Below are 25,950 nucleotides of genomic sequence, written 5' to 3' on the forward strand. Positions count from 1 at the left end.
AGCAGAATCACCCACAAGACTCTTACCTCCAATAAACTAAGCACAAAAATCCCCAGGGACAGCACTCAGGCCCTGACTTAAACTCAGAACCAGCATAAAGGAAAAAAAAAACTCATAGAAACCTTGACTATATTTCATCCTTGTTGTTGTCCTGTTTTTTCTTAGAGCATATGAACACATTTCAATAACACCTCACAGATACTTAAATAAAAATAATGTCCTGTGTTTTGTCAAAACACCTGAAATACTTAATTTCAAATTGTAAGAAATGCTCTAGGAAGTGCCTTTGCTCATGGTGTGTACCATCCAACATAGAAGAAATTACCTGGGCATGGGAAGGCACTGTTCCCTTTCCTTTTCCCATTGTTTCAATTTGTGTTTGATAAATAAGCAGCTCATGGAGAGCTTGGGCCACAGCATATACAGTGTTGTATATATTGTACATGTCTGAAGTCATAGTCATGTCAAAAATGTACCGAGGCAACAAATCCAAGGAGGCATCATGAGGACATTTGTCCCATGTTACACAGTCAGACTCAGAATCTGAGCAATTAAAAGAGAGAAACCACAGCCTAGCAAGGAAATAGTCTTCCGGGTATTTGGAAGGGTTCACTGCCTTGACAAAATCTGTGAACCCAGAAACATCTGCATGATGTTGTCTGAAAATAAAAGGTACATGCAGTGAGCCTAGCATGAAATATCTTTTTCTCATGGATAAATCCCACTGTGAGTTTATAATACAAATTTTGCCATTAATCACAAGATGTTCAGTATGCATTATTACATATAGTAGTGACTCATTGTCACCATTTATGATGAGGATATTTGCTGAATATTTGTTTATCATGTTATAAACTTCTGTCAATTTGAGTAAATGTGGCACATCATGGCTAGAGATCAGTAGGTCATAGGCTACACAAACTCTGTTCTTGGTCATCTCTTCTTTCAATTTAGGAAGAACCCACAATCCGTTCTCATTTTGTGTGGTCAATAGTCCCACCCAGGTCCAGGTAAAATGAAGCAGTAAGGAGACCATGGCATTGGCTATTGATGTGTCCTTTGGGGCTGTCTGATAGAGTGCAGGGAACTTGTCATGGTCACTCAGAGCATGATCAAATGGTCCAAAGGTAAGCTAAAGGGAAAGAACATTGGACATTCCATGAGTGAGAAGATTGCCATCCATCACAATCTGAGTCTTATAGTATGTTAGGAACCAGTAAAATTAGGGTGAAGGTTAGTTTTTGAAAAAAATTAAAGTGATTTTTTTTTTACCTCTGGACAGATCAACATGCCAAAAACTGAGCAAAGAAACCTCAGAACTAAACAACTGCATAGACCAACTAGACTTAATAGTTGTTTAACATAGCAATTTATTTGTAATATGCCTTTTGGTCTTTGTCACTGTTTCCATTAACCCCTCTCATCTGTATCAACCTCACAATTCCTTGATTTTTTTCTCATTTCATATTCCCCTGTGTACATTGAACAGTTTATTTTTTTTTCACGCATCTCTTCCTCATTCCTCTGCCTTTTCTCCCTTAGTACCTATGCTTCAGCTTTCTGGTGTTTATTTTTTTTATACTGTTGTAAATCAGAAGGGTTATACCCTTGAATTTCACCTCTATGCATACCATACTTCTCTCAGTTTGATCATATATATATGTTAATGGTTATATATGTATTCCATATTACATGTTCACATTTTAGACCTACCATTCTTATATGAGAGAACTCATTTCTGCTTTCTTGTTTGGAACCTGAAGGACCTCATTCAACATAATATTGTGTGTGTGTGTGTGTGTGTGTGTGTGTGTGTGTGTGTATGTGTGCATGTGAATGGCAGTAAAGGGGTATGAACACCAGGCCTCAAGCACTTTTTTGCCTTTTCCTCTCATGGCTGGTGCACTACCCTTTGAGCCACATATTCACCTATTGCCTTTTGCCAGTTCATTGCAGATAAAGCTATGATTAGAGGTACTCTGCTCAAAATATCTTCATACTTTAAATTCATTTTCCATTTCTGATGTCTTAAAGAAACTTATCGATAAGCCTTGGAACAATAAATTAACGATTTGTATTTTCTAACTCTTCCATCTCCCTTTCCAAACAGTGGGATTATACACATCCCACTATGTTGGAGTAGTGACTGTTTTTTGCCAGTCCTGGGCTTGAACTCAGGGCCTGAGCACTGTCCCTGGCTTCTTTTTTTTCAATGCTAGCACTCTCACTTGAACCACAGTGCCATTTCTGTTTTTTTTTTTTAATATACATGGTGCTGAGGAATTGAACCCAGGGCTTCATGTATATGAGGCAAGCACTGTATCAGTAGGCCATATTTCCACCCCCGCGACTTTTTGATATTATGAAATTTGATAGGTTCATAAATACAGTCTCTTTCTCTCATTGTTTTCTAGCACATGAAATGACACCTAATTAGACATTTTTATATCACTTCACCACTCACACCTTTACCTGTGGAAATCTGTAGACTTGCAGCAATGTTGCAATCCGGGCGGATATTATTCCTGATGGTCCTGTAAGTGCTGCTATAGACTTCTGGTCTCTCATACAAGAGTAGTTTGGAATTGTGTACTTCCCAAAAAGCCAGATGAAGGGATCCTGAAATATTCTCCAAACACCAAAGTGAACATCATAAATATCAAATCCCAGAGTCAAATTATGTAAAAAATCAGGGTGTTGGTTGATCTCCTCAACAGCAAAAGCCAAGGCCAAAACAAATTGATAGTTCTTGAAGACATACCTGCATAGTGAGCATAGAAATTGAGGAGTATTTCAAAAGTTATGACTTTGATGGATTGAATGCTTGCTTCTTTGCCAATGCATATGTTAAAACATTACCCCCGATTGGGATGGAATGTGAATGTATTGTCTTATGCTTTTATATATGATTAGGTAAGGACAGGAAGGGAATATGTTATGAATGAGATTCAGAAACTTATTAAAGCAGAGATAGAGCTTGCTTTTGCTTCATTATCACTTATGAACACCATAAACCTGTTGCCTGTTAAACATGGATTAGGCTTTCATGAGACATCAAATATTCTTAGCATAATTAAGAGGCTCCCAGTTTGTTATTTTTTTTTATATGGCAGGCAAGGTTAACCAATGAATGTTCAATTTAAGGCCAACCTCAGAAGCAAAGTGTCATGTAGGGAAGATTCTACAGCAAAATCTGCTCCGAGACTGAACACAAAAAACAGAACAAAGCTTTGATATCAGGTGAGGGAATTTTATTATTTACATGACAGAGTTCAAGGGATGCATCCAATTAGAAGGAAATCATTTTGGAGAGAGGTAACCTCACAGTGAGTGAGGAGAGAATTGTAAGCAAGCTTTACATTGAAATCCCAGTTCTAAGGCCATCATGGTAAAATGTGGTAATCACTATTTTCACCTCAATATATTTAGATTGAGTTACTGAAAAAGAAAGAATATAGAGCAATAAAGATGATCAATATACTTCTCTTTCTCTGTGTCATATCTGTGCATGAAAAGGTGTGTGTGCTCATTCCAATGAAATCAATATAATGAAATCAACACACAATGTTCAAAAGAGCAATAATGGAGCCAAAAACTCCATCTCCAAGCTTCTAGAGCTGATCAACCACTTTGGCAAAGGAGCAGGATACAAAATTAACCCATTAAAAACCAGTATCATTTCTGTATGCCAAGAACATACAAATAGAAATGGAAATCATGGAAACAAGTCCATTTGTAATAGCCTTAGGAAAAAGAAAATATCCAGAAATTAACCTAAGAATATAGCAGGTCTTTATAAAGAAAACTGTAAAAATTTGAAGAAAGAAATCAAAGAGGAATCTAGGAAATGGAAAGACCTTCCATGTTCATGGATAGGAAGAGCCAGCATTGTTAAAATGGTTGTAATATATGAACAGAAAAGATGATGTTATGTGAAATGAACTCCAAGCTATGGAAATAAGTAGTTTACCATTGTCGTTATTTTCAACTTGCCATGTGAAATTATGCCATTTTCTTTTGTCTTTTTTTTTCTAGGGTTTTATCCCTGATGTCACTTTTGCTGATTTTGGTACCCTGGATATTTTATATACCTTTTTTGGAATTAGGGAAGGGAAGGGGAACATCAAAATAGATAAACAAAGGGTAAAAGGTGAACCAATGCAACAGCAATAATTACAAAACTATATGCTGTAATCCAACTGTACAACTCATGGGGGGTTGAGTGAAATGAGGGAAGGTGGGAGAAAAATGTAGGAGGAAGTAACAAGTTTGATAAGAAATGGACTCACTCCCTTAGTATGAAACTCACTGTACATCACTTTGACAATAAACAAATTAATAATAAAAATGGTTGTATTCCCCCAAATGATATACAAATTCAGTGTAATTCCTATCAAAATCCCTGTGATGTTCACTACTGGGTAGAGAAAACTGAAAGTTCTCAAGGAACAACAAAAAACCTGTAATAGCCAAAGCAATTCTAGGGAAAAAAAGTGATGTGTGTGGCATTACAATACTGGACTTCAAATTCTACTATAGAGTTATAATAACAAACACAGCTTTTTATTTTGACAAAAATAGACCAGGAGATCAATGGAATAGATGAAAAGACCCAGAAAGAAAACCTTACACTTAGTTATCTGGTATTTGATAAGAGAGCTAAAGGAATAGAATGTAAAAAATAACTTCTTCAACAACTGGTGTTGGGAAAACTGGGAATACATATGCAGGAAACTAAAAGTGGATCCCAGTTTGTCACCGTGCACGAATATCCATTAAAAGTGGGCCAGAGACCTTAACATCTGACCTGAAACTTTGAAAGTATGGCATAGAGTCCCAGGGCACAGCGGATAGGAGAGACACTGGACAAAAGGGACTACACCAAAATAAAGATTCTAGACAGCTAAGGACATAACTAGAAAGGCAGCAATACATCAAAGACCTTATATCCAATATATACTAGGACCTCAAGAAACAACTTCTCCTAAAAGTAATAAATAAACCAGCAAATGGGCAAGAGAGTGAAGAAGAGACTTCTCAGAACAAGAGGCAGGAGTGGCAAAGAAACATGAGGAAATGCTCATCATTCCTGGCTATAAAAGAAATGAAAATCAACTTCTAGGAAGACAGCGGAGGAGCAGCAGAGCCATAGCTAAGTTCCCTCTGACATCTCAGTTTTACCACTCCAGAGAAACTTTTACTCCTAGAAAGACAGCCAAAGTAAATTATAACAGTATAGGCATTCTGGCCAGAAAGGAAAAATTGACTTTGCTGGCCCGAAAACACAGATTTGAACGATGGGCAGCACTCGCTGCCACGCCAGTGCTAGCACCGGCATAGCGCCTGACATTCCTTGCATCTAAAGCACACAGAAGCAACCAAGAAGAAATCCTTCAGACGGTGGCAAACAGACGCAGATCGCAGGCTGAGCACAGATGGGCCTAAATTGTAGAGGAAGTGTGAGTACCCCACAAAAGACATTCTCACTTGTGCCCACAAAGTAGCTTCTGGAAGCTAGCCCTTCCCCCACTGCCAGAGCAAAGTGCCATTTTTGACACTGGCATAGGGTCAGACCAGACTGAAACTAAAACGGGCCTGGGAAAAGTGACGACAAAGGGGCAATCTTTGAAAAGGGCAAGAGGGACCAACCAGTGAGAGCCAGCTCTGCCCAGGAGAATGACCCTTGCCCAGGCGGGAGACTCACCTAGGCCTGCTGCTCACAGACTCAGGTAAACTCAACCAGAGGTGCCCCTCCCTGCCCGCTGGATTTCTAAATTCAAACCAAAAGCGGTGAGCAGCTACTGGCAGCATGGAACAACCAGACAGGAGAGTAAACAGTTCCTGAGACAGATAAATGGTCCCATCACAGAGGAAGCCCAATTCCCAGCCGGAAATGGAGCTGAATTCCATAGCCAGCTCCGCCCAGGAAGCCGCCCCACCCAGGAGGGAAGAACCTCCCCCGGGCAAGTGACTCTCAGCCAGGTAATCCAGGCCAGAGGCATGCCGCCCTGCTGATCCACAGCCTATTCAAAGTCAGGCGTTAAAGGCAGCGGCCCCACAGTAGACAGAAGGAGCCACGGTTCCCAAGACTATTCAGCATCCCCCATCTACAGAGGACAACCAAGTCCTACCTGCAAGCTGTGTGAACCACAGAGCCCCAGGATTTCACTCACAGGGGAGGAGAGTCAGAGCAGATTCACCCCCTGCAAACTGAAAGCAAGTCAAACCAGCCAAGCAGCAGGAAAATAGACTGCAGACCATCGCAAGGAAAGCAGAGACTGGAGAGAGCCTACCCAAACAAGGAAGATAGCTACCAGCTGAAAGATTTGAGAGACAGCACTCAAAACCAAATTAATGAAGCTAATGAAGTAAAGAATTCCATGCAGGATCTAAGAGATGACATGGAAATTATCAGGAAAGACTAGTCAGAAGGAAAAGAGATTCAAAATCAAGTAGCTAGCCTACAGTCCCGACTAGCTGAAGCAGAGGATTGAATCTCAGGAGCTAAAGATTCCCTAGAATTTATGGAGAAAAATCAAAAATCAATACAAACCCAATCCAATTGACAAAACAGATCACTCCAGGACCTCCAAGACGCAATCAGGAAGCCAATTTAAGGCTAATAGGTATTGAGGAAAACCTGGAGAAAGAAGTTAATGGAATAGGCAACCTATTTAACAGAATATTAGCTGAGAACTTCCCAAATATCCAGAAGAATAGACCTATACAGATACAAGAAGCATTTGGATCAAAAGTCAAGATCCATCTTTCTGCTGCCTCCAAGAGACACATCTATCCAGCAAAAGCAAACATCTTCTAAAAGTAAAAGGCTGGAATAAAATCTACCAAATAAATGGCCCCAATAAGCAGGCCTGGAGTTGGAATCCTAGTATCAGATAAAATTGAATTCAAATTAAAAATGGTAAGAAGAGACAAAGAAGGTTACTACATACTAAAGGGATCTCTCCTACAGGAGGATATAACCATCCAAAATATATACACACCAAATGCAGGAGCACCCAACTTCATCAAGCAAACACTACTGACTCTAAAAACACTCATAGACCCAAACACATTGATAGTTGGAGACTTTAACACTCCACTGTCACCTCTGGACAGATCAACACGCCAAAAATTGAACAAAGAAACCACAGAACTAAACAACTACATAGACCAACTACACTTAACTGACATCTACAGAATATTTCATGCAGCAACAACAGAATACACATTCTTTTCGGCAGCACATGGAACATTCTCCAAAATAGATCACATCTTAGGGCACAAAGAAAATCTGTACAAATACAGAAGTATCAAAACCATTCCCTTCATTCTCTCAGACCACAATGGAATAAAATTAGTGCTCAACTCAAACAGCCACTGCAGAAAATCCTACAGTTCATGGAGACTAAACAACACACTGCTGAACCATCAGTGGGTCATTGAAGAAATTAGAACAGAAATTCAAATGTTTATGGAATTCAACCAAGATGAGTACATAAAGTACCAGCTCCTTTGGGACACACCAAAGGCAGTACTCAGAGGAAATTTATATCTCTGAGTGCCTACACCAACAAACTGGAGAAACAACAACTCAACAACTTTAGGAAGTACCTTAATCTCCTCCAAAGAGAACAACAAGCCCCCAAGTCAACCGATGGAAGCAAATAATTAAAATCAAATCAGAATAAAATGAATTAGAGATAAAAAACATTTTTAAAACTTTTTAATTTTCTATTTTTCACTTTTGAGATGTCGTTTTTTTTGTTTTCTGTTTTTATATGTTTGTTTTATTGTTTTTCTGTTTTTTTTGTGTTTTGTGTGTTTGTTTTCCAGTATTATTTCTTTGTTTCTCTCTTCACATTTTCTTTCTTTAAAATTACTTTCCTTTGACTAACTCATTTACTGTTTTCTGCTGACTCTCCATTGTCTATCATTTTAATCTCATTTTTCCTACTGATTCTACTCTACTCCACATTTCCACGTCACTGAAACTAAACCAAAATCATCACCCCCCCCATACATTTTACTCTATTCTCTTCACTACCGTTAACTTACCCTACTGATTTACTTCCAGGACCTCCAGACTCCATTGACGTCTGTTATTGGATAGAGGCTATCCCTGTTCAATGTGAGTGAATCAAAGGGGTTCATAGAGAAATCCAACCAGTCCAAAAAGAACTTAATATAACAACAAAAATTGCTTATAGGGTTGAAATGGTAAATAAGTAACTACTAAATACAGGGTCAGGGTTGGTTGTTATATTGAAATTGTATTCTTTTTTTTTGCCAGTCCTGGGCCTTGGACTCAGGGCCTGAGCACTGTCCCTGGCTTCTTTTTGCTCAAGGCTAACACTCTGCCACTTGAGTTACAGAGCTACTTCTGGCCATTTTCTGTATATGTGATGCTGGGGAATCGAACCCAGGGCTTCAAGTATATGAGGCAAGCGCTCTTGCCACTAGGCCATATCCCCAGCCCTGAAATTGCATTCTTTATGGACACAAAATCTGATTTTATATACAAAAAAGAGAGGAGAGGTATCTGTATATAATTGTGAACATTTAAGATTTATACAACAGTGCTTGGTAAGGTCTTCTTTGGGTCTTAAACGATGCTCACAAGTGCTTGTAGATTGGCATTCCAAATCCAAATGGGCAGAAGAAGCACAAGAAAGATTGCAAACAATGGAGTCTCATCTCCCACTCAAAACAAGCAAAAGCAGGGCAGTCAATCAAAGACCTAGAAGAGAACCATCAAACTGCTCTATAAAGTCTACTGATAAAAATGTTACATGAAAAGTTTGAATCTCATCAGTCCACTAGTCTAGAGCATGAGGAGGTGAACCAAAAATTAATAGAGAATTTCATGGCCTCCACAAATAGAAAGATAAATGAACTTCAAGATTCAAATGAAAAGATAGCTACCCAGCTAAAAGATTTGAGAGACAGCACTCAGAACCAAATTAATGAAGTAAAGAAGTCCATGGAGGACCTAAGAGAAAATTATAGCAAAGACCTGGAAATCATAAAGAAAGACCAGTCAGAAGGAAAAGAGATTTGAAATCAAGTACCTAGCTTACAGTCCAGACTGGATGAAGCCGAGTATCAAATCTCAGGAACTGAAGATTCACTAGAATCTATGGAAAAAGATAAAAATTCAAAAACAGTCCAATTGACAAAACAGATCACTCCAGGAGCTCCAAGATACAATCAGGAAGCCCACTTTAAGGATGATAGGTATCAAGGAAAACCTAGAAAGAGAAACTAATGGAATAGACAACCTATTTAGCAGAATATTAGCTGAGAATTTCACAAATATCCAGAAGGATAGGCCTATACAGATAAAAGAAGCATTTAGAACTCCAAACCGACCAGATCAGAATAGCACATCCCACCAACACATTGTGACCAAAACAGGATCAGTAGAGTCCAAGGAAAGAATTCTTAAAGCTGTTAGGAAGAAAATTATAATCACATATAAAGGAAAAGCAATCAGAATGACCCCAGACTTCTCAGCAGAGGCCATGAAAGCAAGGAGAGCCTGGAATAAGGTATACCAAACCCTAAATAAAAATAACTATCAACCAAGAATACTGTACCCAGATAAACTGTCATTCCTGGGTTAAGGTCAAATAAAAGTCTTCCAAAGTATGCAAAACTAAAACAACATATCTCCACCAAACCAGCTTTACAGAAAAATCCTCAAATGTATACTATACAGGGAAAATAATGAAGATCATAATACAGACAGAGAAATGAACCCTAAATAGAAAACTAGAATATTAGATCAAGAACTGGGAAGACACAGCTTTTAACAAGATAGCTATAATGAAAGGAACAAACAAGCATCTCTCAATCTTTACTCTCAACATCAATGGGCTTAGTTCTCCAATCAAACGACATAAGCTCATAAATTGGATCAAAAATCAAGATCCATCTTAGTGCTGCCTCCAAGAGACACAGCTATCCAGCAAAAGCAAACATCTTCTAAAAGTGAAAGCCTGGAATAAAATCTATGAAGCAAATGGCCCCCATAAGCAGGCTGGAGTTAAAAAACTACTATCAGATTAAATTGACTTCAAATTAAAAATGGTAGGAAGCGACAGGGACTAATAAAGGGATCTCTCCTACAGGAAGGTATAACTATCTTAAATATCTGCACACTAAATACAGGAGCACCCAACTTTATAAAAAATCACTACTGACTCTAAAAATACTCATAAACCCAAACACATTGATAGATGGATACTTTAACACTCCACTGTCACCTCTGGACAGATCAACACACCAAAAACTGAGCAAAGAAACCACAGAACTGAACAACTGCATAGACCAACTAGACTTAACTGACAGCTACAAAATATTCCTTCCAGCAACACCAGAATACACATTCTTTCAGCAGCACATGGAACATTCTCCAAAATAGATCACATTTAGGGCACAAAGAAAATCTGTACAAATTCAGAAGTATCAAAATCATTTCCTGCATTCTGTCAGACCACAATGGAATAAAATTAGAGCTCAACTCAAACAGCCACTGCAGAAAATCTTAGAATACATGGAGACTAAACAACACACTGCTGAACCATCAGTAGGTCATTGAAGAAATTAGAACAGAAATTCAAATGTTTATGGAATTCAACCAAGATGAGGACACAAAGTACCAGCTCCTTTGGGACACAGCAAAGGCAGTACTCAGAGGAAAATTTATATCTCTGAATGCATACACCAACAAACTGGAGATACAGCAACTCAATCATTTTAAGGAAGCACCTTAATTTCTTTCAAAGAGAACAACAAGCCAAACCTCTTGTCAAATGATGGAAGCAAATAATTAAAATCAAATCAGAATTAAATCAATTAGCGACAAAAAAAAAAAAAAAACATCGAAAGAATCAACAAAACAAAGAGTTGGTTCGGTTCAACAGCCAACCTCAAACCCAGACCCAGGACAAAAACAAGTCTCCACTGACGGACAGCACATAGTCAAGCCAAGGTCGCCACCTACAGATCTCCATATGTGCAAATCACAAAGAAATATTACAAATTTCATGAAAGTTCAAGCCAACTCGCCAGCTCCAAAAAGTAGTACGACTGAAGAGGAGATGGAGAATAAAAAATCAAATGAGAATAAGATAGAAGAAATGATAGAAAGCCTCAGGACCAAATTCAGAAAACAGATACAGGAGCTTAGAATGGAAGTCTCAAAAAATCTACAGGAAATCAAGAAAGAAATGGAAGCAAAAATGGATACAGTGCACTTTTCTGTTAAAGAAGACCTTAACATCCTGAGTAACGAAATGTATGAAAAAATTGATTCAAAATACAACTCTTTAAAAGAAGAAATCTCCATGATGAGAGCTGATCTGGCAACCATAAACAGCTCGCTGTCATCCATAAACACCACACTCGATGCCACATCACAAATAATTGATCATATCGAATCCCGAATCTCTCTTTTGGACAACGATGCAGCTGATAAGGACCAGAAAATTACCACACTCCAAGAAATGGTTAAACTACAGGGCAGACTAAACCAGGAGCTAGTGGACAAAGATAAGAGATATAATCTGCTTATAATTGGAATAGATGAAGGAGCAGAGTACCAGAGCAGATGCCTAAAACATATTTCAATAGAGTTATTGCAGAAAATTACCCCAATCTCACAAGGGACCTCACCCAAGTAACTGAAGCCTATAGGATGCCTGGCAGACCAGACCCTAGAAAATCCTCGCCCAGGCACATAATAATCAAGACTTCAGATCTCAAGAATAAAGAGCAAATTTTGAATGCAGCCAAAACGAAGAAAGAGCTATATTACAATGGAAAAAGGATCAGAATCACAGCAGACCTCTCCACACAAACCTACAATGCACGACGAGCTTGGAAGAACACAATTGCCAACCCAGAATTAGATATCCAGCAAAACTAGAATTCGCCTTCGAGGGAAAAACCAGATTTTTCCAAAGCAAAGAGGATCTAAAGGAGTATGTGAATAAAAAACCAGCCTTACAGCGAATTCTAAGAGGGGAACCCCACCCAACAGAAAACGTACAGGACCCCCAGACAGAAAACGAAAGAAACTACAATAGCCAGAGCCCAACAGGAAGTGCAGCTCAATAAAGACAAGAAAAAAGGGAGAGGAAAACAGCCTAACAGGAAAATGGAAGGGGGAAAAAAAAACCACTCTTATCCATGATCTCTGTGAATATAAATGGTATAAACTCTCCGATAAAGAGGAGCAGACTGACAGAGTGGATCCGTAAACAGAAAGTTGCTATCTGTTGTCTTCAAGAGACCCATCTTACAGCAAGGGACAAAAACAGGCTCTGAATGAAAGGATGGAGCATGATCTTCCAAGCAAATGCACCTAGCTAAAGGGCAGGAGTAGCCATCCTGATTCCAGACAAGCTGGACTTCTCATTAAAATCAACTCAAAAAGACAAAGAAGGGCATTACATTTTAATACAAGGAAAAATTTATCATGGTGATAAATTTATTCTCACCGAACAAAAGAGGCCCTACATATGTCAAGCAAATTCTCACAGAACTACAGAACAAGATAGACCCAAACACAATCATAGTGGGAGATTTTAATACTCCACTCTCTCCAAGAGACAGATCCAACACTCAAGAGGATTAGCAAGGGAGTTGAAGACCTAAGTAACACCATATCCCAAATGGATCTGATAGATCTGTACAGAGTCTTTCACCCTACAGAGACCCAATCAATACACATTCTTCTCAGCAGCCCATGGAACATACTCCAAAATAGATCATGTCATAGCCCACACAAAGAACCTCGGCAAATTCAAAAGTATTGACGCCATCCCATGTATTATATATGACTACAGTGGAATCAAGGTAACCCTCAATAACAAAGGATACCACAGAGGCTATACAAATACTTGGAGACTAAACCCCTCACTGTTATCTAACACTTGGGTCACAGACCAAATTAAGGATGAAATTAACAAATTCATAAGCCACAACAAAAATGAAAATACATAAAAAAGAACCCTATGGGATACAGCTAATGCAGTGCTGAGGGGCAAGATCATTGCCCTCAGCACTCACATTAAAAGAATAGAAGCAGAGCAGGTGAATAACCTCACGATGAAACTAAAACATTGGAGAAACAAGAAATAATCGAATCTAAAATGACTAGGAAGAGAGAGATCACGAAGATTAAAGAAGAGATAAATCTGATTGAAAACAGAAAGACCATTCAACAAATAAATAAAACTAAAAGCTGGTTCTTTGAGAAAATAAAATCGACATACCCATCTCAAGACTTACAAAAAAAAAAAAAAGAAGAGAAGAGACTCATATACGTAAAATCAGGGACTCCACTGGAAAAATTACGACAAATACACACAATATTCAAACAATCATAAGGAACTATTTCCAGAACCTCTACTCATTAAAAAACAATAATTTTACAGAAATGAATAAATTCATAGAGAAGTATAAACTGCCCAAACTGAATCAAGAAGAAATAAATCAACTATAAAAACCAGTAACTTACAGCGAGATACAGGGGCTAATCAAGAGCCTCCCAACAATGAAAAGCCCAAGCCCAGATGGATTCACCAATAAATTCTATAAAACCTTTAGTGAGGAGCTAATACCACTACTCCTCAAACTTTTCTGTGAAATAGAAACAGAGGGAGAAATCCCAAACTTATTCTATGAAGCTAATATTATACAAATCCCTAAACCAGGCAAAGATCCAACAAAAATGGGAACTACAGACCAATATCACTAATGAACACAGATGCAAAGGTCCTCAATAAAATATTAGCTAACAGGATCCAGAAACGGATCAAGAAAATTATACATCATGACCAAGTAATCTTCATCCCACAGACACAAGGATGGTTCAACATCCGTAAATCTATTAATGTAATTCACCACATAAATAGAACTAAAATCAAGAATCACATTGTTATCTCAGTCGATGCTCAAAAAGCCTTTGACAACATGCAACATCCATACTTATGAAAAGCTCTGGAGAGAACAGGAATAGATGGAACATTACTTAAAACAATAAAAGCCATATACAACAGACCAACTGCTAATATTGTATTAAATGGGGAGAAACTAAAATCATTCCCCCTAAACTCAGGAACAAGACAAGGATGCCCACTCTCCCCACTTCTTTTCAACATAGTGCTGGAATCTCTAGCCATAGCAATAAGGCAAGAGGAGGACATCAAAAGGATCCACATCAGCAAAGAAGAAATTAAACTATCCCTATTCACAGATGACATGATCTTATATTTGAAGGACCCAAAAAACTCAGTTCCCAAACTCCTACACCTAATAAACCATTTTGGCAAAGTAGCAGGATACAAAATCATTCCACAAAAGTCAGCAGCTTTTCTGTACACCAGCAATGTACAAGCAGAAAAGGAAACTATGGAAATAATACCATTTACAATAGCTAAAAAAAGAATAAATTACCTAGGGATCAACCTAACCAAAGACATGAAGGACCTATTTAATGAGAACTATAAAAATTTAAAAAGGGAAATCAAAGAAGACACAAGGAGATGGAAAGACCTCCTATGCTCATGGGTAGGCAGAATCAATATAGTGAAAATGGCCATATTGCCCAAATTGTTATACAAATTCAATGCAATCCCTATCAAAATCCCAGTCACATTCTTCACTGAAATAGAGAAAGCAATCCATAAATTCATATGGAACAGCAAAAGACCTAGAATAGCCAAAGCAATTCTAGGCAAAAAAAAGCAGTGCAGGAGGTATACTTCAAGCTCTATGATAGAGCCATCATAACAAAAACAGCCTGGTATTGGTATAAAAACAGACCTGAAGACTAATGGAATAGATTTGAAGACCCAGAAATAAAACCACACTCTTACAGTCAGTTGATATTCGACAAAGGAGCTAAAGACATAAAATGGAAAAAACATAGCTTCTTCAACTACTGGTGCTGGGAAAACTGGGCAGTCATATGTAGAAAACTCAAAGTAGACCCTAGTCTATCCCCATGCACCAAGATCAACTCAAAATGGATCAAGGACCTCAACATCAGACCTGAATCCTTGAAACTACTGAAGGACAGAGTAGGAAAGACGCTAGAACTTATATGCACTGGGAGGAACTTCCTGAATAGAGGTCCAGGGGCACAACAGATAGGGGAGAGACTCAACAAATGGGACTACTACAAAATAAAAAGTTTCTTCACAGCTAAATACATAGCCACCAAACTAGAAGGACAGTCAACCCTATGGGAAAGGATCTTTACCAGCACAGCAACTGACAAAGGCCTAATATCTGTCATCTACAGAGAACTCAAAAAACTAAGCCCTTCCAAGCCCTGTTAACCAATTATGAAATGGGAAAAGGAGCTAAAGAGAGACTTCACAAGAGAAGACATAAAATGGCAAGGAAACATATGAGGAAATGTTCAACATCCCTGGTAGTAAAGGAAATGCAAATAAAAACAACCCTGAGATACCACCTCACTCCAGTTAGAATGGCCTATACTCTGAACTCAGGCAACAACAAATGCTGGAGGGGGTGCGGGGAAAGAGGAACCCTTCTCCATTGTTGGTGGGAGTGCAAATTAGTACAACAACTTTGGAGAACAGTATGGCGGTTCCTCAAAAAGCTCAACATAGACCTACCCTATTACCCAACCATACCACTCCTAGGCATCTATCCTGAACAACAGGTCCCAAGATATGAAAAAGACATCTGCACTTCCATGTTTATCACTGCACAATTCACAATAGCCAAAATATGGAAACAACCCAGATGCCCCTCCACAGATGAATGGATCCAAAAAATATGGTACCTTTACACAATGGAATACTACATAGCGATTAGAAATGGTGAAATATTGTTATTCGCAGGGAAATGGTCAGAACTTGAACAAATTATGTTGAGCGAGACAAGCCTAGAACACAGAAAACAAAGGGGCATGATCTCTTTGTTATATGACTGTTAAGGTGGGGGGAAGGGGAGACAGTAGAGATCAGGTCTGCGAAACCAAAAACTTCTTGTCACATGGTATTTCCCACAGGTTTGGGTCAGCGACTGTACATTATGTAACTAAAATCAAATGACTACTCAACATATAAAGGTCAAAAATAGACCTCTAGTGTATCACAATAGCTCAAAAGCTATGTATGTATGTTCATATAAGACAAGGATAAGCAAACACTATTGTTGACATTACATTTAAAGTTCTAGGTGAATTTCCTTTGGTGTAGGCCACGTGTCTACTGTCTATGTTTTTGGTACACTGTGTAATGTATATATGTCTACCTGATCTAGGGAAGGGAAAGAAAAACAGGGGGTAAGATATCACAAGAAATGTACACACTGCCTTATTATGTAATTGTACCCCTTTTGCACAACACCTTGTCAAAAATTTTTAAATTAATAAATAAATTAAAAAAAGAATTAAAAACGTACAAATGGAAAATCAATACAGAAAACAGTTCAACCATTTGAGTAATCAGGAAAATACAAATCAAAGTTACACCAAATTCACTATCCACCCAGACAAATTTCAGTTTTGGTGATTGTAAAAATTAGAGATTAGGGATTCCTAAGATTTTAAAACTACCTCTACTGGTGACTCATGCTTGTAATCCTTGTTGAACAGGTGGCTGAAAACCCGGAATCCTAGGTCAAAGCAAGCAGAAGAAGAAAAGTCCATGACACTCTTCCCTTTATCTCCAGTTAACCAAGAGAAATATAGAAGTGGAGATGTAGCTCAAGTGGTAGGGCATCAGCAGAGTGGAAAAGACAAAGCAAGCCAATCATCAGTGGGGTCATGCCTGTCATTTTAGCTCCCTCAGAAAGATGAAAATGAACAATAAAAATTAATGGAAACATGTAAGACAAGATATATAGAATGGTCATACATAGAATGGGTGACTAAATAAAAATATGTGACATATGGTAGGAACTAGAATATGGACAGATACTTAACACAAGCCTCATATTGTATAAAACTTCTGAAACACCGCCACAACATCAATGGATGTAGAGTTGAGTAAAATCCGTCACGTACTGATGTCTCATCAATGTGCTCTATTTTTTCTACAAGAAAGACTTATTGTGCGCTAGCAATAGAGTGCTTGCCTAGCATGCAGGAAACCATGGATATGTTTCCTCAGTACCACATACATAGAAAAAGACAGAAGTGGCACTGTGGATCAAGAGGTTGAATGCTAGCCTAAGCAAAAAGAAGCCAGAGATCATGCTTAAGCCCTGAGTTCAATCCCCAGGACTGGAAAAAAAGAAAGACTAAGTGGAACCATATTGTTATCTGTGGTCACCCTGACTAGACTTTACTTTGGTTGTGTGAGTAGCTAAGAATCATCCATGGGCTGAAACTATAACACTCAATGTACCTTCAGTAGCACTTTAACAAAAGTACTCAAATATATTTTTGGGCAATTAAGAACAGAAAAATCAGCTAAATATGGGTAAGTAATGGAGAATAAAAAGACTAAACTAAGCCAGACACTAGTGCCTCACACCTGTAGTCTTAAGTACTCATGAGGCTGAGATCTGTGGATCGTGTTTTGAAGCCAGTTTGGGCAGCGATGTCTGTGAGACTCTCATCTCCAGTTAACCCCAAAAAATGCCAAAAGTGAGCTGTCATTCAATTCTAGAAGCACTAACCTTGAGCAAAGTAGTTCAGGGAGAGTACCTAGGCCCAGAGGATGAGCCCAACAGAAATATGAACATACCAGTGATGTATAAGACTAGGAAATATATCTTTTATAGCAGAGAAGAGAGAAATTCCTATCCTTCTATCTCTGTTCTCTACTGTGAGCAGCTATGTGATGCTACAATTGTCACAGCAGCACTTGAAAGGGAATTCCAGTGGTAGAGATGAAGACATTTTTCTCTGGCAATAGGTATCAAGTACTTTGCAAGAATTTCTTGAAGTTCTATATGGTCATTTTTCTGTATGTTTCTTTTTTGGTATGGCTATTTATTGAGACTCTCTTTTATAGATCAAAAGCCAAGAAGATGCATGTGGACTAACAAAGCAGAACTCATCTTTGGTAGTTAAAATTCTCCAGTAAGGGATCTTTGATAACACTTACTTGCCTGGTAACATCTGGGTTGTGGAGCATATCTGACATGAACTAATTGTGTGTGTGTGTGTGTGTGTGTGTGTGTGTGTGTGTGTGTGTCCTAGCGCTTGAAATCAGTGATTAGACACTGTCCTTGAGATTTCTTTGGCCAAAGCTAGCACTTTGTCACTTGATCCACAGCTCCACTTCTAGCATTTGGCTGGTTATTTGGTGATAAAAGTCTCACAGGTTTTCCTGCATGGGCTGCCTTCAAACATAGATCCTTATACATGAGCTTCATGAATAGTTAGCATTACAGGGATGAGGCACCAGCCTACAAGAAGAAATTGTATCACTGTCCTCCAAGTTATAGGTGTTACTAAAGATAAGTGCTCACATGACTGCCTTAGTGGGGAAGATACTGTAGCTGCAGCATTTTAGTACAGAACTCGTGCCAGTGACTCAGGTTACTGATTGTAGTAAGTTCATTCGTTTTCTGTATTGACAGCTGAAATGTAGGAGATACATGGATGCTGGAGAAAATTGAAGAACTAGCCGACCTGGAAAGGAGATTTGCATGGAAAGAAATAGAGTCCTCTCCTACTAGTAGGCAGAAAATCACTCAACAGTAGATGTAAGACCAAATAATGAAACTGAGCTGTTTCTGGTGCAATAGGGATGGAGGTCAGTGTAGGGGGACAGGGAACATTGATGTTTGCCCCCAGAGTTCCCTCAGCCACTGACTATCCTCAGAACAAAATAGTAAATGTGAATAAAATGATGAATTACTTACAGCTTGTTCTTTTCTTGTCTGGAAGCATCGTTGTTACGTTGCTTCATTTCCAAAGTGTAGAGAGGTAAAAACCCAGCAATCATCATGTCTCCATCCAAGTGTGCTTGTTGCTTCATTGTAGAAAAGCAGCTAGTGTCAGCTAAGGATCTGAGAAGCAGAAGCTGGAATAGAAGGAGTGTTAAAGCCAAAGTCCACATCGCTGAAGCATTTGCCAAGCAGACATTCTCCCTGGAGTTAGGCTCACATGTCAGCTCTGTATATTTGCAGATGTTTTTATATGTGCATATGTGTCTTTTTATTGCTAATGATCTACACTATAACTCACCTTTCATCAAAACCTCTGTGTGTCTCCAAAAGTAATGTGTAAAATTCTTCCTTGGGGTTCTACACCTGTGTCCTTCATCTTGGAGGAAAACATGAGTTGGAAAACATGTTTGCTGATTTGCTTTCTTCATCCCAGGAGTTATGATTTCATCCAAGACCACAGAGAGTGAGGCCCAGAGTTGGAATAATCTTTGATATTTTTTTTGTCCAAACTTTGTGTCAGGAAATGATTTGCATGAATGCCTTTTGGGATGATGCAACTGGATTGCCTCAGAGGATGCTATGTCAGGTACATGGTGAAATATCCAGAAAAAAATCTATGCCTGTGAAATGTCAGCTAAAGTTGGAGGACATAGTACCCAGAGGATCGATTCACAAACAATATCCATAACAGCCACAGAACATTGGTAGTTGATACAGGAATGTCTCAACAAGAATTCCATGTGCAGAGGCCTCCACAAATGCATCCATTAACTATTGCCTGAGGAAGCAATGCTGCTGCTGAAACTAGCAATTCCATGTCAATAATTCAAGGTCAATGCTGAAATTCAGTTCCATGTTTGCAGTCTGAACTTTTACCTCAAAGCAGGTCATTATTACTATAGTTGCTAACATAGACTGACACATTTTCTTTCTTTTTCTTTTTTTTTTTTGGCCAGTCCTAGGCCGTGAACTCAGGGCCTGAGCACTGTCGCTGGCTTCTTTTTTGCTCAAGGCTAGCACTCTGCCACTTGAGCCACAGTGCCCCTTCTGGCCATTTTCTGTATATGTGGTGCTGAGGAATTGAACCCAGGGCCTCATGTATACGAGGCTAGCACTCTTGCCACTAGGCCATATTCCCAGCCCCAGATTGACACATTTTCATGGTGCACTCTTCTGAACCTATGTGATAAGACAGGAACTTTTTCTCCATCACAAACCTAAATCAATATCAAAAGCAACTCTCTGTTTTCTACTTGCCAACATATGTTAGACCCAAATTCCATGCAGAGACTTCAGTGGCCCTGGAAATCTGAGATACTCAGGGCAGTGGACATACTCTACACGAGGCTGTAGTGTTGGATGCACATTATGGTACACTTGCCCACAATCATGCACTGCGTGCATCACATATGTACTTTAAAAATGCAAGAGAAAATGGAAAACCTGTTTTTTTTCCTGTCCTGGGACCTGACCTCAGGGTGTGAGCACTGTTCCTGTCTTCTTTTTTTGCTCAAGGCTAGCACTCTACCACTTGAGCCACAGGGCCACTTCTGGTTTTTTCTATATATGTGGTGCTGAGGAATTGAATCTAGGGCTTCATGTACATGAGGTGAGCACTTTACCACTAGACCATATTCCCAGTCCCAGAAAACCGTTTTTAATGATATTGCCACTGATCTTTTACACTTGCATATTCATTACATTACATAGGATTTTATCCCTTATTTTAAAAATTCTTAGTAGCGTGTTTTATTTAGCATCATCTTATGTGTTCAAATGCACATAGCTGTTGAGCTATTATTATCTTCTGCTAGGATTATCCAAGACCTGTACTAATTATTCCCAATGAGGGAAACCATATGTTTCTTTGGGTCTGGCTCACTTCACTTAGTATGATTTTTTCCAAGTCCTTCAATTTCCTTAGAATGTGGCAATGCCATTCTTTCTGATAGAGTCATAGAATTTCATTGTGCATATATACATTTTCCTGATCCACTCATCTACTGAGGGGCATCTGGGTTGGTTCCAACTTTTAGCAATGGCAAATAGTGCTGTGATGAACATTGTTGTGCTGGTGGCTTTAGTGTGGTCTTGCTTGTAATCTTTTGGGTAGATGCCCAAAAGTGGGGATGCTGGGTTGTAGGGGAATTCTATGTTTAGTCTTTTGAGGAACCTCCAGACTGCTTTCCAGAGTGGTTGAACAAGTTTACACTGCCACCAGTAGTGTAGTAGGGTTCCCTTTTGGTCACATCCCCTTCAGAATCTGTTATTTTTCTTGATAATAGACATTCTTACTGGGGTGAGGTGGAATCTCAGTGTTGTATTTATTTGCAGTTCTTTTATGGCTAGTGATGTTGAACACTTCTTCATGGGCCTCTTGGCCATTCTCTTTTCCTCTTCAGAGAAGTCTCTTTTTAGGTCTTTAGTACATTTGTTGAGGGGGCATTTGATTTTTTGAGGATTTGTTTTGGAGGAATTTAATTTTTTGTGTTCTTTGTATATTTTAGATATGAGGGATTTGTCTTTTGTATGGCCTGTAAAGATCTTCTCCCAGTCCATGGGCTTTGTATTTATCCTGCCATCTATGTCCTTTGCTATGCAGAAGTGCTGAAGTTTGATGCAATCACATTTGTCTAACCTTTCTTTCATTTGTTGTGTTTCCGAGTCTTTATTAAGAAATTTTTGTCCTTTGCCAAGGAGCCCAATTGTTTCTTTTTTAAATTTTTTAAATTTTTAAATTTTTATTTTTTCTTATTAGTGAAAGTGATGTACAGAGAGGTTATAGTTTCATACATTAGGCATTGGGTACATTTCTTGTACTGTTTGTTACCTCCTCCCTCATTCTCCCCTCCCCCTCCCCTTTCCCACTTCCCCCATGAGTTGTTCAGTTGGTTTACACCAAACAGTTTTGCAAGTATTGCTTTTGTAATCATTTGTCTTTTTATCCTTTGTCCCTCAGTTTTGGTATTCCCTTTCACTTTCCTAGTTCTTATACTAGTATATACAATTTCCAATGTACTCAGATAAGATACAGTGATAGTGCAGGTACTACCACAGGAAGGGGATACAAGAGGATCATCAACAATAGAAGCTACAGTTTCACATGGCATGTTGAAAGTAATTACAACAGTGATATAACACTCGTTTCCATAACATGGAGTTTATTTCACTTAGCATTAACTTATGCATTCATAAGGGCATAGCTATTAAGCTCTTGTGATCCATTCCTTCCTGGGATGATTTCAGGGTATCTGATTTTACCTTTGGAATTGATTCTGGTGTAAGGTGATATAAAATTGATACAATCTTAATCCTTGAAGTCACAAGCACTGATCATGTGGTATAATTTTTTACTCAAGTGATAACTTTTTGTTTTAAGTTTTTATTATCAAACTGAATTACAGAGAGGTTACAGTTTCATACATTAAGCATTGCATACATTTCTTGTACTGTTTGTTACCTCGTCCCTCATTCCCCCTCCCCCTCCCCCTTTCCCTCCCCCCCCCCCCGCAAGTTGTTCAGTTCATTTACACCAAACAGTTTTGCAAGTATTGCTTTTGTAGTTGTTTGTCTTTTTTTCTTTTTACCCTGTGTCTCTCGATTTTGGTATTCCCTTTCAATTTCCTAGTTCTAATACCAGTATACACGGTTTCCAATATACTCAGATAAGATACAGAGATAGTGTAGGTACAACCACAGGAAGGTGATACAAGAAGATCATCAATAATAGAAGCTACAGATACACATGGCACGTTGAAAGTAGTTACAACTGTGATATAACAATCTTTTATCTTCACAAGGAGTAAGCAATGACTCATGGTTAGCATACATTTTTGTCTGTCTTTAAGTTTCTACGAAGTTTTGTGTGGAAAACAGCCTACAACCAGGATAGAAATCTGAATTCCTAAAGTCAGGTTTGATTAACTATTTTGGGAAACTCATTGTGCTGAGAGTTCTGGGAGGAGGCATTCCATCCTCCCTGGTTTTTCAGGACTCACAGCTTGGCTTTTGAGAGCTCTCACACAAGAAACCAGGATAAGCAAATTTCATGAAATACTATGTATATAGAAGGCATGTTGTGCATTCCTGTCCTTCCTGCTATGTCAGTAAGCATCAATGGAAGGACCACATCCCAGGCATGAACATATGGCACAATCAAAATACCAACTCAAAAACACTTGGTGTATAGAAGGCCTGGAGGTACAGTACCTGCCTATCATGGGCCTAAAAAAGGACTGACAAGTGTGTGTATGAAAATGAGAAGAATCTGCCCATCCAAAAACAAAATGCAAACTTTTTCAACTACTGTTCAATCCATCCTTGTGTACATTCTTTTCATTCCTTCATTTAAGTGAAAAAATTATGGTGATCTGTTTTCCAGCTACTACATGTAGATATCCAGTTTACTGACTTTTATCCAGTAATATTGAGAGAGAGAGAGAGAGAGAGAGAGAGAGAGAGAGAGAGAGAGAGGTGAGAGGTGTGTGTGTGTGTGTGTGTGTGTGTGTGTGTGTGTGTGTATGTCTGTTAGGCTCCTCTGTCAAATTCATTTTGAGTTCATCTGATCTGTTCTGTTGTTTTTCATGTTTGTGTTTGGGCAAGCACAATGATGCCTTTGGTCCTGGGGTCTGTAGTATAATTTTGTCTCAAAATGATGCACCTGGGTACAAGGCAATAATGGAGACTGGACAGTAGAATTGAGATTTGGATCACCAGGGGCCTGAAGCTGCTGCCAGCATCAGGTGTCTGAGCTTTCTTTTACAAGGTATTTATTAAGTTGGGTACAGGGGCATACATGCAAAAAGTGAGGTATCAACATTATTTTTTCACATGCAAAAGAATATTTGTTTCAGTTGCATTCATTTATCAAAAAGTGAAAATATTCCCTGTCAAATACTTGCAGTAAATTTAACTACATGTGTATGAACATATGTTCCTTTTAAAAAAAAATCTCCATTTAGCAGGAAGGCACACATTTGTCCAAATTCGATGATGGAGGATTAGTACTACATAATGTCAAAACATATCAATCAAATTCACACAGCAATTAAAAGGGGGAAAATCATATGAAAATAACATTAGCTTCTTCTTTAGTGATTTATATTCAACTTACATCAGATATGCTGTGTTGATCATCAAAAATTTGCATTCTTGATATTTTTTTCTTTTTTATTGTCAAAGTGATGTACAGAGGGGTTACAGTTTCATATGTAAGGCAATTACGTTTCTTATCTAACTTGTTACTTTCTCCCTCATTATTACCCCATCTCTCTCCCCCCCCCCAACCATGGGTTGTATAGTTGGTTTACATCAATTGTTTTTTTAAGTATCGCTATTGCAATGGTTTGTCTTTTTATCCTTTGACTCTCGATTCCCTTTCCCTTCCCTAGTTTCAATACACATATATACAGTATCCTGGGTACTAAGATCAGTTACAATGATAGCAATAGTCTTGAAGTGCACCAGTGCCAATATGTAATGTGATCTTGATCAATATCCTTGACATCACAATCTTATTCAAGTGATACATGAGTTTCTTACCTTAAGAAGAAGAGGTAAGCAGGAAATGATTTATGATTTGCATAGACTTTCCATTGATCCCTAAGATCCCAGTAAATTTGGGGTTGAATTAGCCTATATCCAGGATAGAAATCTGAATTTCTGTAATGCCAGGACTGATTCAACTTTTCAGGAAACTCTCAGCACTTTCAGAGTTCATGTTGGGAGGAGACATTCCAAACTCCCAAGACTCTTTTTGGGTCTCACAGTTTGGCTTTTCTGGCTTTCAAATAATTTTAAGTCTAGTCCTGTAACAACTCCTGCAGTACTCTTTTTGTTTAAGATTGCTTTGGATTTTGGGGGTAATTTGTGCTTCTTTATGAGTGTTAGGAATGAATTTTCTATTTTTGGGAAGAGTGGCTTTGGGATTTTTAGAATGATTCCTTTAAATCTGTATATTTTGAGTGATACAGACATTTTCACATTCATTTTCCCAATCCATGACCAATGGAGATGAATTTTTATTCTTCTTATATCTTCTAATTTCTTCAATAACTAATTTTCATGGTAAATGTCTTTCACTTCCCTGGTTATATTTATTCCTACATATTTAAGATACTTTGTTTTGGATACGATTACAAATTTGATGACTTCTTGGACTTCTTTCTCAGTCTGGTTATTGCTGGTGAATAGACTACTTTGGTGAACATGTTTTCTTATTTTTGTGATCATTAAAAAAATCACAGATTTCAGTTCATTTCTTAGTAGCTGGCATTTGATAGATTTCACTCTAGAACTGAGTCTACTTTCACTCATTTTCCAACATTAGAGCTCAATGCCATGTGTAGTGAAAGTTTTAGAGGTCTGAGTCCTTAGACATCCAGCCTCAAACCGTTCTTAACAAGGTTGGGGCTTCTCCTTTACCCAAGTCATCCACCAACTCAGTTTATTCTGCTCTTGGCCATTGTTTTCCTCTTTGGAAGCTGCTGAGCAGTGGTTACATTCACTTTCACCTAAAGGGAAAGCTTAGAGATGTAGCTGGCCCAAATGTTCTGCCCACCTGAGGCCTCTCACCTTTGTTTCACTGGCAGATATTATGTAGGTGTGTCCTTTTTTTCTCTGCTTAGGTATAGTCTCTGCCTCTCTTTCTTCCTTCCTTTCTTCCTTCCTTCCTTCCTTTCTTTCTTTCTTTCTTTCTTCCTTCCTTCTTTCTCTTTCTCTTTCTTTCTTTCTTTCTTTCTTTCTTTCTTTCTTTCTTTCTTTCTTTCTTTCTTTCTTTCTTCTCTCTCTCTCTCTCTCTCTCTCTCTCTCTTTCTTTCTTTCTTTCTTTCTTTCTTTCTTTCTTTCTTTCTTTCTTTCTTTCTTTCTTTCTTTCTTTCTTTCTTTCTTTCTTTCTTTCTTGTTGTGGAACTTGAACTCTGGTCCTGGGCACTGTCCCTGAGCTCTTCAGCTCAAAAGCCACAGCTCCACTTCTGGTTTTCTCGTGGTTAATTGGAGATAAGTCTCACAGACTTTCCTGCCCTGGCTGGCTTTGAACCGCACTTCTCAGATCTCAGCTTC

General features: G+C 38.5%; 1 protein-coding gene across 1 annotated transcript in view; it reads right to left on the minus strand.

Moving 5' to 3' along the window:
* The window catches only part of LOC125347650 (vomeronasal type-2 receptor 116-like), a 35,161-nt gene extending 16,181 nt beyond the window's left edge, over positions 1-18,980 (minus strand). The window contains exons 1-3 of the mRNA XM_048340638.1: positions 18,865-18,980; positions 2,473-2,761; positions 326-1,132 (exon numbers count right to left, since the gene is read on the minus strand). Coding sequence (XP_048196595.1) covers positions 326-1,132; positions 2,473-2,761; positions 18,865-18,980 — 1,212 coding nt within the window. The remainder of the gene's footprint in view (positions 1-325; positions 1,133-2,472; positions 2,762-18,864) is intronic.
* Positions 18,981-25,950: the final 6,970 nt, after the last annotated feature.

The sequence above is a fragment of the Perognathus longimembris genome, chromosome 3 (assembly GCF_023159225.1).
Source record: "Perognathus longimembris pacificus isolate PPM17 chromosome 3, ASM2315922v1, whole genome shotgun sequence".
NCBI classification, from domain to species: Eukaryota; Metazoa; Chordata; class Mammalia; order Rodentia; family Heteromyidae; genus Perognathus; species Perognathus longimembris.